The sequence below is a fragment of the Mercenaria mercenaria genome, chromosome 3 (assembly GCF_021730395.1).
Source record: "Mercenaria mercenaria strain notata chromosome 3, MADL_Memer_1, whole genome shotgun sequence".
In the NCBI taxonomy this organism is placed as follows: domain Eukaryota; kingdom Metazoa; phylum Mollusca; class Bivalvia; order Venerida; family Veneridae; genus Mercenaria; species Mercenaria mercenaria.
The window spans coordinates 8,075,526-8,089,650 of NC_069363.1; the positions used below are offsets into that span (position 1 = coordinate 8,075,526).

Here is a 14,125-nt window from a genome sequence, read left to right on the forward strand (position 1 = left end):
TGTATTTTTCATAAACCTAACCAATGTACAGTCTATCTATACCTAACCAATGTACAGTCTGTCTAAACCTAACCAATGTACAGTCTATCTAAACCTAACCAATGTACAGTCTGTCTAAACCTAACCAATGTACAGTCTGTCTAAACCTAACCAATGTACAGTCTATCTAAACCTAACCAATGTACAGTCTATCTAAACCTAACCAATGTACAGTCTGTCTAAACCTAACCAATGTACAGTCTATCTAAACCTAACCAATGTACAGTCTATCTAAACCTAACCAATGTACAGTCTGTCTAAACCTAACCAATGTACAGTCTATCTAAACCTAACCAATGTACAGTCTCTATCTAAACCTAACCAATGTACAGTCTATCTAAACCTAACCAATGTACAGTCTATCTAAACCTAACCAATGTACAGTCTATCTTCGTTCACTAGAACTCAGATAATTAAAGCACCACCTTTTACTCGAATTCATCGTCAGGTCTTGGCAAAATTCCTGTGTACCCTTTGTTGTTTGATAACTCGAACTACCGACAACTTGAAAAAATTGTCGGTCCCGACGAGTTCAAGTTAACGAAGTTTGACTGTAACATGAATTTTACTAAAACGGACTTCTTCTCCATAAGTAACTTTCAACTATTTATCATGAGTCAGAGGTGAAGGACTTATTACATTAGACAAAGTGTCTTCTGTCAGATAGTCACAGAACGTTAAATTTTACTGGTACACTGTGGTGAAAATGTGTTGACAACCCCTCAAGTCTTATCCACAACCCACTTATCTAACCTGATAGGGTGATTGTGTTCCTAACAAGTATTACTTATTTCTCTACAAATAACACACTGATAAGTTTTGAGATTTAGATTTATTATTTAGTCAGTAAAACTTGAAAATATTTGCCTAACCAGTGAATAAATCTGTTGATTTAGTACTGAAAGTCAAAAAACTCTCTAAATCTATAATGCATGCCAGCATAAATGATATGACTTTAGTATAAATTATATGAATTAATCATGTTATATATGAACATGTATTAATTTCATTGATAGGACTGTACATGTAGAAGAAAACCGTGTCTCAACTGTTCTCTTGTCTACATCACACACTGTGAAATGAGCCGTGCCATGAGAAAACCAACATAGTGGGTTTGCGACCAGCATGGATCCAGACCAGCCTGCGCATCCGCGCAGTCTGGTCAGGATCCATGCTGTTCGCTAACAGTTTCTCCAATTCCAATAGGCTTTAAAAGCGAACAGTATGGAGCCTGACCAGACTGTGCGGATGCGCAGGCTGGTCTGGATCCATGCTGGTCGCATACCCACTATGTTGGTTTTCTCATGGCGCGGCTCAAATCATTAATATTCATGTTGGACTGAAGTTCTTAGATTTCATTATTGAGTCAACCCACTAAACAAAATCCCAAGAACAAAATGAAATTTCCATTTATTTTATGTTCAAAACTTGAAATCCACAAAATCATATCCCCACAAACATCTTTTCAGCCAAAACCACAAACAAATGATTTGACAGTAGGTCTTGTTTGATGAGGTCATATTTTGTTACATTATTAACTGGTTCCTGTCTGTTTCAGAGTGGGCAGTTAGACCTGCGACATTTTGACCCTGAATTTGTCAGAGAACCAGTACCAGGTAGGTCTAAGTACTAAGTAGTTTAATTTTGTTAGTTTTAGCACCATTTTTCTACAATATTTGAGCTACCGGTATATAGCAGATTAATCTATTAGTGTTCATGGCTTTTGTAGTACAACTCATGCCGACATCTCTGCAAGGGACTTACAACCTCTCAGAGCCCGCCCGCTTAGCTCAATAGGTAAGAGCGTTGATCTACGGATCTTGGGTCGCGAGTTCGATCCTCGGCGGGCGTATGTTCTCCGTGACATTTGATAAACGACATTGTGTCTGATATCATTAGTCTCCACCATCTGATTCATGTGGAAGTTGGCAGTATCTTGCGGAGAACAGGTTTGTACTGGTACAGAATCAGGAACACTGTTAGGGTTAATGCCGCCGTTACATGACTGAAATACTGTTGAAAAACGGCGTTAACCAAACAAAAAACAAAACACTCTCAGAGGGAATATTTCACTTTCAACGATTGACTTGTGCGGGCTTAATAAACTTGATGGGTAAAGGGAGACAATTCATTCTTATTTGTAGAATATAGCCTTGCTTGTGATTTCATTTTCTTTTCATGGATTTTGACTTAATCTGAAAGACTTGTTATATCATAGTGGAAAACCTTGTATGAACCAATGAAATCTTGTTTATTGATGAATTGACTTTATTTGCCCTTACTAAGCATTTAAAAAAGATGATCATTGTTATATGTGATGTCATGAGAAAATGGTCATTTAAGATTCTGTTGTTTAAATTTCTTTGCTTATTCAATAAAATTTCTTCATTTCAGCATCAGTTGGGAAGTCTCCTGGCCTAAACAAGATGGTTAGTGCAAGTGTTATGGAAGCAGACTGTATGTTTCAGGGATTTTCTTATGTCCCACCAGCAGAGGATGCATTTAGCTGAAAAATAATGAACCAGTCTGTGTTTGTGCCAGTCAATTTTATAGTCAGCCAAAAAAACACAAAAATAAAACCAGTCTTATGTTCCTATGCAAAATTGTGCTAGTGAAGCAGACAGCATTATGGGTAAAGTGACCTTGACACTGCTTTACCAAAGTGAGGCTGTTGGTGTTCTAGTTATTTAAAGATGCGAAATCATTTGTGAATCAAAATGAACAGCATTTTGTGATACAGACAACATGTGTGATGATATTTTGTTGTGTATTTTGTGCAACTTTTACTCAGAAGATGTTTCTAGGCTGTTGACCTGGAGGAATGTGCGAAGATTTTGAATATTTTCAAAGAATTATGTTTATTTAGAACATTTTGAGTTTTTAAAAAAAGTTGAAGTAACCATATCATGTTAATGTGGTTGAGATTTGTTTTATACAGTTTTTCTTCATTTTTTCTGGGTTTTGTTTTTGGAGTGCTGTGATTTTTTATGATAAATTGATTGAATCACGCAGTATTTTATACTGTGTCAATGTCTTTCAGAATACACAAGCACACAAATCACTCATTATTCATTTGTTATGTATCCATTGTACAGTGTTTGATTAAGCATGTCGTATGTCTCTTTTTGAGTTAATTAAAAGCATTTTATTGCCAATATATATATATATAAAAAAGCACAGCACTGGTCAGTTATCATTAGTTCAAAATGGCAGACATGTAGTTTGGAAATATTTAGCTAGTAAGATAATTGACCCCTGTGTTCATTTATTCTAAGTCTTCTCACTAATACTGTGAAATTATTAATTTTTGTGGGTGACTAATTGTCATGAATTTCATGGTAGCGTCAATTCACAAAATTAAATCCAAATTAAGCAATAAAATACCCATTAATTTTATGTTCAAAGATTAAAATTGAGGTACCCTGGTATTTCTGTAGATTTTTGTTCACTGCCTTGTCAGAACTAAGTGTTAAGTGGTCAAAAGGTGCTAAGTTTAGTTTATACATTTATTACAATATACACGTAGTAGGTTTTTTTTCCTGAAAGTGCCGTTTATCATTTAATGAAACCGGTGTTGCAGACATTGATATAAAATGGACAAAAACTAATGCTGTTTTAGACTTAGTAGCTTCATAGGCAATGAAAAAATGTGGCCAACAGTTAATATATGTATCAATAATCACTTGAACAGAACAAATTTATCTGTTTAGTATATATGCATCTTAAGTGTATATGTATCTTGTGTTCTGACCCTTCATATCAGTTGTGTCTAGTTGTTTCTGTTGCTCTTTAGTTTTTTAAGGAGGGAAACAAGTTGTTTCTATTGCCCTTGTTTTGTAAGGAGGGAAACAAGTTGTTTCTGTTGCCCTTGTTTTGTAAGGAGCAAAACAAGCTGTTTCTATTGCCTTTGTTTTGTAAGGAGAGAAGCAAGTTGTTTCTATTGCCCTTGTTTTGTAAGGAGGGAAGCAAGTTGTTTCTGTTGCCCTTGTTTTGTAAGGAGGGAAGCAAGTTGTTTATGTTGCCCTTGTTTTGTAAGGAGGGAAGCAAGTTGTTTCTGTTGCCGTAGTTTCGTAAGGAGGGAAGCAAGTTGTTTCTACTGCCCTTGTTTTGTAAGGAGGGAAGCAAGTTGTTTCTACTGCCCTTGTTTTGTAAGGGGGGAAGCAAGTTGTTTCTATTGCCCTTGTTTTGTAAGGAGGGAAGGAAGTTGTTACTTATGCCCTTGTTTTGTAAGGGAGGGAAACAAGTTGTTTTGCAAGATACATTCCAGATTTACCGAACTTAAAACATTACATTCCTTTATGATGGTCATAAAACACACTGTTTATGGCAATTCTTTTTGTAGGACGGACCTCATTGTTTTGCATTTACTGTATATATGCATTAAATGGTAGTATCAGTGTATTCAGGCAGGGGATTAAGTTAAATATAGACAGTCAGAGAATTTAGTTTATGCAGTATAATTCCCTTTTTTCTAGGATTTTGACAGTTAGCAACAGTAAAACACTGATTACTCTCAGTCACAAAAGGATGAACAAAATGCTTGAGTTTCCTGGGGTTTTGGGTTCACCTGACCTGCTCAAATGAGTCACGGTGCCCCCCTCCCCACAAAGTGAGCTGTGCTTTGCTGTACCAGAAATCTGGAGTGTTTAAAAATCTAAGGCTTCTGAAGAAAAAACTAAATGTTATATTTTGTACTTTAGTAAGTTGATAGAATAATTGTCAGTTGTCAACTTTAAAAATGGAGTAAATTATGAAGACTAAAAATTCTTGTGAAAAAAAGTATTGCTATTATTCATATATATCTGAAGTCAGCGGTGTATACAACAGGACTTCATTGTCAGTCTGGCAGCTCTGCTGAAACTTTGTAAGTTCAAGCATAAAATACTTTCATTCCTGCCAGTTTTAAGCAAAATCCTTGTCATTTAACAAAACTATAGCTAAGCAGGAAGACAGAAGTATCATGTAAAAGTCTGTACATCTGAATTATAATCCTCCTACACTTTCCTTTCTTCTTGTAAATATTTCCTAATAATGCTATTAATTTGTGTTTTAATCATAATTACTGGCCAACAGGGATTGAAACAGTGAAATGTTGTTGTTTAATATTTCATAGATCATTATATTCATTCATATTTAAGCATAATCATAGTTATTGTTTGAATGTACATGTATAATATACATGTATTATGTACCAGTGCTTGCAGTGGAAGCCTAAATGACTTGTGCTGATAAATACTTATTACTAAACATATTTTTCTGACAAATATAATGTACAATATGTTAAGGGTCCCTTTTTGTTCGAGTTTTATGTTGTTTACAGATCCTTCGAAATACTTTCTGTAATCATTGATTTTATTGAGTCGGCTAAAGGCTGAAAGTCTTTTGACGAGTCCTTGCTATCCAACGATTCTCTAAATGGACCGAATAACATGTGAAGGGATGTAGTTCCATTAGATTTCTCAAATTTCAAACAGTTCACTGCATGAATGAAGTAAAGTTGTGTCAATTCCCTTTGCTATGACCAATATACGATGTAATCTGTCATATTTATGACTTGTAATTGTGCAATTCTCGAATGTAACTCATTAAGCATAATGTGCATTTTAAGAATTGCGCAGGCTTACAAAGCTTGGGTAATATCCAGCGAAAGACAAAAAATAGTTCCAGCAGGGCTCCAGATAAGATGCGTATTAGCGTAAATTACGTATAGAAATAATGCAAATACGCATGTCTAATAATTTCTAAGCGTATAAAAACGTATATAAAATTACAGAAACGCACACAATGCTTTTTTAAAAACAAAATCTGAATCGTCTGGATGCGTTAGGTAACATAGCCGATCAGCCTTTATTCTCCCACATTGAACGTAAACACGCATCGTATGATTTCTATAAACTTTGCGTGGGTTGAATTTTGCAGTCAGTAAACGGATAAATTATCGGAAGAAGAAGCTCTTACTGGTTTGTTTAGTTACTGCTGATATTAAAAATGATTTTAATTCTTATTTTTCGAGAAATAAACAAATCGGCGAAACATTAAATTGTATTTTCTTGTAGTTTTTGAAATCGAAAGTAGATCGTCTATGTTTGGCGAAACGAAACAACTTTTTTATGAAAAGATTTAAATAAGAGGTAATTTAACCATAAACGTCAATGTCAGATACTGCCAATTGCTGCTAAATGTCTTCGTATCATCACAATTTGTAAAATATATTGTTCAAACTGGAGAAAAGTGTAATCGTATCCGGATATAATATTTTGGGTAAATATCGAGCTGTTTTATGAAATTTTAAGAAAAAAACTAAAAACAAACTGAAACTGGTAGACTATACTGTCAGTACATCAATCATTAGCCGACTCAGGCCATTCAGGCCTTTGATTTGAATAAAAATCACAAAAGAATATTGCATTTATTGTTTTTGTTCATTAACTTTGAAAAACAGATTCTGATTTTTGAATATATGATTGGTGATTCAAGAGTGCAGACACTGTAACTTTATAATTGCTTTTAAACCAGTGGATTTTTTCTAGGAACAGCTAGTAAACACAATTTCATTTTTTTTTTTACTTAGTAATTCTCTGAATATTTTTGCGTCTACATTGTATATATTTTACAATTCCTTTAAGCTTTCTGCAAGCAGATTGTTATATTTACATGTATCTTGTTAACTTACAATTTTTACAAGTTGTTGATGTATATATCAAACTTTTATGAACAGTAGAGTATTATAAAATCTGTTGTTGTATAATTATGAACAATGCCTGGTCTGACTGTGTCGGAACTGGCTGAAATATGCTAGAAATAAAATTTACTGTGAAATAGAAGTTTTTGTCATTCATTTTAGATAGTACAAATATAGAAAAAAAATATCATCTAGATTAGGTAGAAAATGCCCATCCATGAGAATTAAAAAAGTTTTACTCTATACTGTTTGTTGACCTTTTGATGTATATTTTGATCAAAGATGACCTTGTTTTAAACCTGACATGGTTATAATAAAGAAAATACACCAACCATATCTCATGAAGATCAGACAGAAAATCTTGATTCTACAGTGTTAACAGGTTTTTCGTTAATTTGACGTAGTGACCTAGTTTTTGATCCCAGGTGATCTAGTTTCGACGCTGACATATTTAAGAGAGACAATAGTTTTCATGAAGGTCTTGTGTGAAATGTGGCCTCTACATATAGAATGTTACAGTTTTTAGCTCACCTGTCACAAAGTGACAAGGTGAGCTTTTGTGATCGTGCAGTGTCCGTCGTCCGTGCATAAACTTTTGCTTGTGACCACTCTAGAGGTCACATTTTTCATGGGGTCTTTATGAAAATTGGTCAGAATGTTCACCTTGATGATATCTAGGTCAAGTTCGAAACTGGGTCATGTGCGGTCAAAAACTAGGTCAGTAGGTCTAAAAATAGAAAAACCTTGTGACCTCTCTAGAGGCCATATATTTCACAAGATCTTCATGAAAATTGGTCAGAATGTTCACCTTGATGATATCTAGGTCAAGTTTGAAAGTGGGTCATGTGCCTTGAAAAACTAGGTCAGTAGGTCAAATAATAGAAAAATCTTGTGACCTCTCTAAAGGCCATATTTTTCATGGGATCTGTATGAAAGTTGGTCTGAATGTTCATCTTGATGATATCTAGCTCTAGTTCGAAAGTGGGTCACGTGCCCTCAAAAACTAGGTCAGTAGGTCAAATAATAGAAAAACCTTGTGACCACTCTAACTGCCATATTTTTCATGGGATCTGTATGAAAGTTGGTCTGAATGTTCATCTTGATGATATCTAGGTCAAATTCGAAACTGGGTCATGTGCAGTCCAAAACTAGGTCAGTAGGTCTAAAAATAGAAAAACCTTGTGACCTCTCTAGAGGCCATACTTTTGAATGGATCTCCAAAAAAATTGGTCAGAATGTTCATCTTGATGATATCTAGGTCAGGTTCGAAAATGGGTCACGTGCTTTCAAAAAGTAGGTCAGTAGGTCAAATAATGGAAAAACGTTGTGACCTCTCTAGAGGCCATATTTTTCATGGGGGTCTGTATGAAAGTTGGTCTGAATGTTTATCTTGATGATATATAGGTCAAGTTTGAAACTGGGTTAACTGCGGTCAAAAACAAGGTCAGTAGGTTTAAAATTATTAAAATCTATTGACCTCTCTAGAGGCCATATTTTTCTTCATGAAAATTGGTCAGAATTTTTATCTTGATAATATCTAGGTCAAGTTCAAAACTGGGTCACATGACTCAAAAACTAGGTCACTATGTCAAATAATAGAAAAAACCGTCCCTACTCAAAGGGTCTGGGAACAGGTGAGCGTTTCATGGACTATCATGGTGCTCTTGTTCATGATTTGACTGGTTTTTCACCTGAAGTCCAAGATTATTAAGGCAAGTGTAACTGACAAGTTCCAAAAATTGATTAATATTTTGACCTCTGGGTCACAGATAAATCTGGATGACTGGTGCCAGACCATCTGCATTTACCAATTGCTTACCCATAACCTTTTGTTCAGGTGATCAAAAATAAAACCCTTGTATTTAGCACAACTCTGTTGAATGTTTTGGATATATGCAAAAAAAAATAGAAGTAGTAACTGATACGTAATATCTAGGTAAAAGTTTGGTCAAGTTTTTTATAACCTGTATGTTCTTGACATGACAGGGAAAAGCCATATTGAACTTTGACCTCCCAAGTGTGACATTTACGTCCGAGTTAGGGATGTGGGTGTTGTGCACAACACATTATTCAATTATGGGAACCATTTGTGCCAAATAATATTAAAATCCCCAGATGGATGGTTGCGTTACGTACCAGACAGAAAAAACCCTGATGACTTTTGACCTCCAAGTGTGACCTTGATCTTTGAGCTAGGGGTCAGGTTCTTGTACATGACCCATTGTCTCATTTTAGGGAACATTTGTGCCTAGTAATAAAATCCCTTGACAAAGTAACAGACCTTACCCAAAATTGGGACAAACTAAAGAACAGACTGATGCTGCAGTTACTATATGCCACCCTCGTAAAAAACATACAAGTTTGCAAGTTGACTTATTTTCATCATAGAATTACACATTTGATTGTAAATATCTGTAAGCTGATACTGACCACAGGCAGCCATCATCCCCTTAAGTTTAAACTGTAGACACTAGATGTTCTCACTTCTTGATCAGAAACCACTTTTAGTCTTAAGGTCATTATAACTGACCTACCTTATTTAGATTTTTCAGGCTGTCACAAACACCTTTGACCTAGCAGTCCGAAAAACCATAGGGGTTATTCAAGCAAATGTCCCATGAAGTTTGCCAAGTCAATACCAAAGTATTTATCAGAAAATAAATGGACAATAACGGACAAAGAGGTCTGACTAACCGACTTGAAGGAAACAATTTACCGACACTTTAAGGGAAGTATGTGTTACAGGCTGACAGCTGATGAGCAAAGTTGCCTGCATCTGTTGTGGTGAGTTGTAACAACAAAATTGAAATATATTTAAGCCTTGCTAAGAACCGCCACTACTGTATAACTACAGTCACCATCATGTGACAACTGACTGAGTTTTTTTAGCTCACCTGTCACAAAGGGACAAGGTGAGTTTTCGTGATCAGGCAGCGTCTGTCGTCCATGCGTAAACTTTTGCTTGTGACCACTCTAGAGGTCACATTTTACATGGGGTCTTTATGAAAGTTGGTCAAAATGTTCATCTTGATGATATCTAGGTCAAGTTCGAAACTGGGTCACGTGCAGTCCAAAACTAGGTCAGTAGGTCTAAAAATAGAAAAACCTTGTGACCTCTCTAGAGGCCACACTTTTCAATGGATCTTCATGAAAGTTATTCAGAATGTTCAACTTGATGATATCTAGTTCAGTTTCGAAACTGGGTCATGTGCCATCAAAAACAAGGTCAGTAGGTCAAATAATAAAAAAAACTTGTGACCTCTCTAGAGGCCCTATTTTTCATGGGATCTATATGAAAGTTGGTCTGATTGTCCGTCTTGATGATATCTAGGTCAGTTTCGAAACTGGGTCAAGTGCAGTCCAAAACTAGGTCAGTAGGTCTAAAAATAGAAAAACCTTGTGACCTCTCTAGAGGCCATACTTTTCAATGGATCTTCATGAAAGTTAGTCAGAATGTTCACCTTGATGATATCTATATTTAGTTTGAAACTGGGTCATGTGTCTTCAAAAACTAGGTCAGTAGGTCAAATAAAAGAAAAACCTTGTGACCTCTCTAGAGGCCAAATTTTTCATGGGATCTGTATGAAAGTTGGTCTGAATATTCATCTTGATGACATCTAGGTCAAGTTTGAAACTGGGTCAAATAGCTCAAAAACTAGGTCACTATGTCAAATAATAGAAAAAACGACGTCATACTCAGTTCAAAACTTGGTCACGAGGGGACAGGTGAGTGATTCAGGACCATCATGGTCCTCTTGTTTAGCTCGAGGTGAGCTATTGTGACCGGTCATTGTCCGTCGTGTATTGTCCTTCAACATTTGCCTTGTTGACATTCTAGAGGTCACAGCTGTGAACCAATCTTTATGAAACTTGGTCAGAATGTTTGTCTTGATGATCTCTAGGTCAATTTCAAACTGGGTCATGTGGGGTCAAAAACTAGGTCAGTAGGCCAGATCAAAGGAAAATCTTGTTAACACGCTAGAGGCCACATTTATGTCCCTATCGTCATGAAACTTGGTCAGAATGTTTGAAACTCTGAGTGTTGGTCAGAATGTTTATGAGAATTGGTCTGAATGTTTGTCTTGATGACCTCTAGGTCAAATTTGAATCTGAGTCATGTAGGGTCAAAAACTAGGTCAACCACCGGTCAAATCAAAGGAAAAGCTTGTTAACACTAGAGGCATAGTTGTGACTCAGTCTTTATGAACCTTTGTCAGAATGTTTGTCTTAATGATCTCTAAGTCAAATTCAAAACTGGGTCGTGTGTTGTCAAAAACAAGGTTATCCTGTCAAATCAAAGAAAAAACTTGTTAACATTCTAGAGGCCACATTTATGACCCTATCTTCATGAAACTTAAATCAGAATTTTTATGTTGATTTATAGGCCTGAATTGAATTTGGGTAATGTGGGGTCAAAAACTAGGTCAGTAGGCCAGAAAATCTTGTTAACACTCTAGAGACCACATTTTAAGTTTGAAACTCATGAGAATTGATCAGAATGTTTGTGTTGATGAAATCCAGGTTGAGCTCAAATCTGGGTCATCTGGGGTTAAAAACTAGGTCACCTGGTCAAATCCTTGTGTATGTAATAGGGGCTGCATTTTGAGCTCACCTGTCACAAAGTGACAAGGTGAGCTATTGTGATTGCGCGGCGTCCGTCGTCCGTAAACTTGTGACCACTCTAGAGGTCACATTTTTAATGGGATCTTTATGAAAGTTGGTCAGAATGTTCACCTTGATGATGTCTAGGTCAAGTTCGAAACTGGGTCACGTGCCATCAAAAACTAGGTCAGTAGGTCAAATAATAAAAAATCCTTGTGACCTCTCTGGAGGTCATATTTTTCATGGGATCTGCATGAAAATTGGTCAGAATGTTCATCTTGATGATATCTAGGTCAAGTTTGAAATTTGGTCAACTGCGGTCCAAAACTAGGTCAGTAGGTCTAAAAATAGAAAATTCTTGTGACCTCCCTAGAGGCCATATTTTTCATGGGATCTTCATGAAAATTGGTCAGAATGTTTACCTTGATGATATCTAAGTCAAGTTTGAAACTGGGTCATGTGCAGTCCAAAACTAGGTCATTAGGTCAAATAATAGAAAAACCTTGTGGCCTCTGTGGAGGTCATATTTTTCATGGGATCTGTATGAAAATCTGTCAGAATGTTCATCTTGATGATATGTAGGTCAAGTTCGAAACTGGGTCACGTGCGGTCAAAAACTAGGTCAGTATGTCAAATAATAGAAAAATCTTGTGACCTCTGTAGAGGCCATATTTTTCATGGGATCTGCATGAAAATTGGTCAGAATGTTCATCTTGATAATATCTAGGTGAAGTGTGAAACTGGGTCACATGCAGTCAAATAATAGAAAAACCTTGTAATCACTCTATAGGGCATAGTTTTCAAGGGATCTGTATGAAAGTTGGTCTGAATGTTCATCTTGATGATATCTAGGTCAAGTTTGAAACCGGGTCAACTGCGGTCAAAAACTAGGTCACTAGGTCTCAACATAGAAAGACCTTTTGACCTCTCTAGAGGCCATATTTTTCAACGGATCTTCATGAAAATCGGTCAGAATTTTTATCTTGATGATATCTAGGTCAAGTTCAGAAGTATGTCACATGAGCTCAAAAACTAGGTCACAATGTCAAATAATAGAAAAAAACGACGTCATACTCAGTTCATGTGGGGGCAGGTGAGCGATTCAGGACCATCATGGTCCTCTTGTTCATTTGATGTGCATAGAACTTAGTCAGAATGTTTGTCTCCATGAAATTTCAGATCAGTTTTTATCTGGGTCACATGGGATCAAATACTAGGTCACCAGGTCAAATTAAAGGAAAAGCTTGTTTACACTCTAGGGGCCACATTTTTTATTCTATTTCATAAATCTTGGTCAGAAAGTTTGTTATTGTGAAGTCTTGAACGATTTCGAATCTGGATCACATGGGGTCAAGAACTAGGTAATGTTAAAAGAAAAGCTTTTTTTACACTCTAGAGGCCACTTTTTTTATCCAATCTTCCCAAAACTTTGTCAGAATGTTTGTTTTCATGAAATCTTGGATGAGTTTTAATCTGGGTCATGTGGGGTCAAAAACAAGATCACTAGGTCAAATAACAGAAAATGCTTGTTTACACACAAGAGGCCACGATTTTGGTCGTCTTAATGAAAATTGGTCAGAATATTTGTCTTCATGAAATCACTAGGTCAAACATGTTTACACTTTTATGGTGTGTTACTCAGTTGAGCGACCTAGGGCCATCTTGTTTTGATATATTGGTTCTCCTCTTCCACTTTGGGAATGCAAAAACAGTTGTTGTGAAAAATATAATGTGTCCAATATTTTACACTTGAAGCATTCTTCTTATAAACTATTAGGAATGAAACTTGACAGGGTTCTCCAACTGATTAATTTTAATCAATTTGTTTAGTACAGGCATATAATTATCTATGAAGAAAAAAATTAATAAAAAAATATTTATTTAGACTGTAATTCAGCTAGCACTTTAAACAAGTTATTTTTTGTATTATCTCCCTTTGTTCAAGAACAATAGCATTTTTTATTTTGCACCACATCTCAGTCTAGCTGCAGAAAAAGCCAATAATATAAAATTTATGTACTATTATCTGCAATCAAATAATAAAGGTTTGTTGAATCTTAGTTTCTCATACAAAGTACTAGTCTGGTGCCGAATAAGTTCAAAAAATTGTTTTCTCAATAGTTACATTTTTGTCCCATATGTTTTAAACAGATGTTGCAACGGCTTACATTCTCATAAAGTCAGATATCAATAAAGCTGGCACATTTGCCTGCATAGTCATTTCAGTTATACTAAAGTCTTACCGGTATTAACAAGATGTACATTTTTAACAACATGTACTGGTACATTTATATGTCTGTAAAGAATTTTCACAAGATTTCAAAATTCCCGAAGAAATTTAAAGACAATGATAAAACTAAAGGGAAAATGACCAAATTTTGATTTCACTTTTAAAGGTTTCAACTTTTCAAAATAATGGTTTGTTAACCTTGTAGCACTGTTACTTATCAAGTGTATTAAATAATTACATTATCAGCCATACACGTATTTTTCAATGTTCCGTGAACCAGCTGGTTCTAAATGCATGTACAGTCTATGAGAAGTATTTTTGAAAACTTGACATGTTTCAGTACTGGTAGTTTAAAGTTCTCAAATCGTTTTCTGCAACTGGCTGACGGCAACATGTGACCATTGGTAATGTAGCAGTGGAATAAAATAATCATAAGTTTCTGCTACCAAAATAAAATATCTGCCATTTAGATAAAATAATCACAAATGGCAATAATGGCAACCGACAGTGTGAGCCCTGCATAGATGTCTGGGGTGCTGCCATTGGGACAATGAATTACTACTGAAATACTG

At 35.6% G+C, this 14,125-nt stretch overlaps 1 protein-coding gene across 3 annotated transcripts in view; it reads left to right on the forward strand.

The window, feature by feature from the left end:
- The window catches only part of LOC123525494 (serine/threonine-protein kinase Sgk2-like), a 145,750-nt gene extending 138,887 nt beyond the window's left edge, over positions 1–6,863 (forward strand). For all 3 annotated transcript variants that reach the window (XM_053537826.1, XM_053537825.1, XM_045304588.2), the window contains 2 exons: positions 1,598–1,655; positions 2,434–6,863. In XM_053537826.1, the coding sequence (XP_053393801.1) occupies positions 1,598–1,610 (13 nt within the window). In that variant the 3' untranslated portion in view covers positions 1,611–1,655; positions 2,434–6,863. The remainder of the gene's footprint in view (positions 1–1,597; positions 1,656–2,433) is intronic.
- The last annotated feature ends 7,262 nt before the right edge of the window (positions 6,864–14,125 follow it).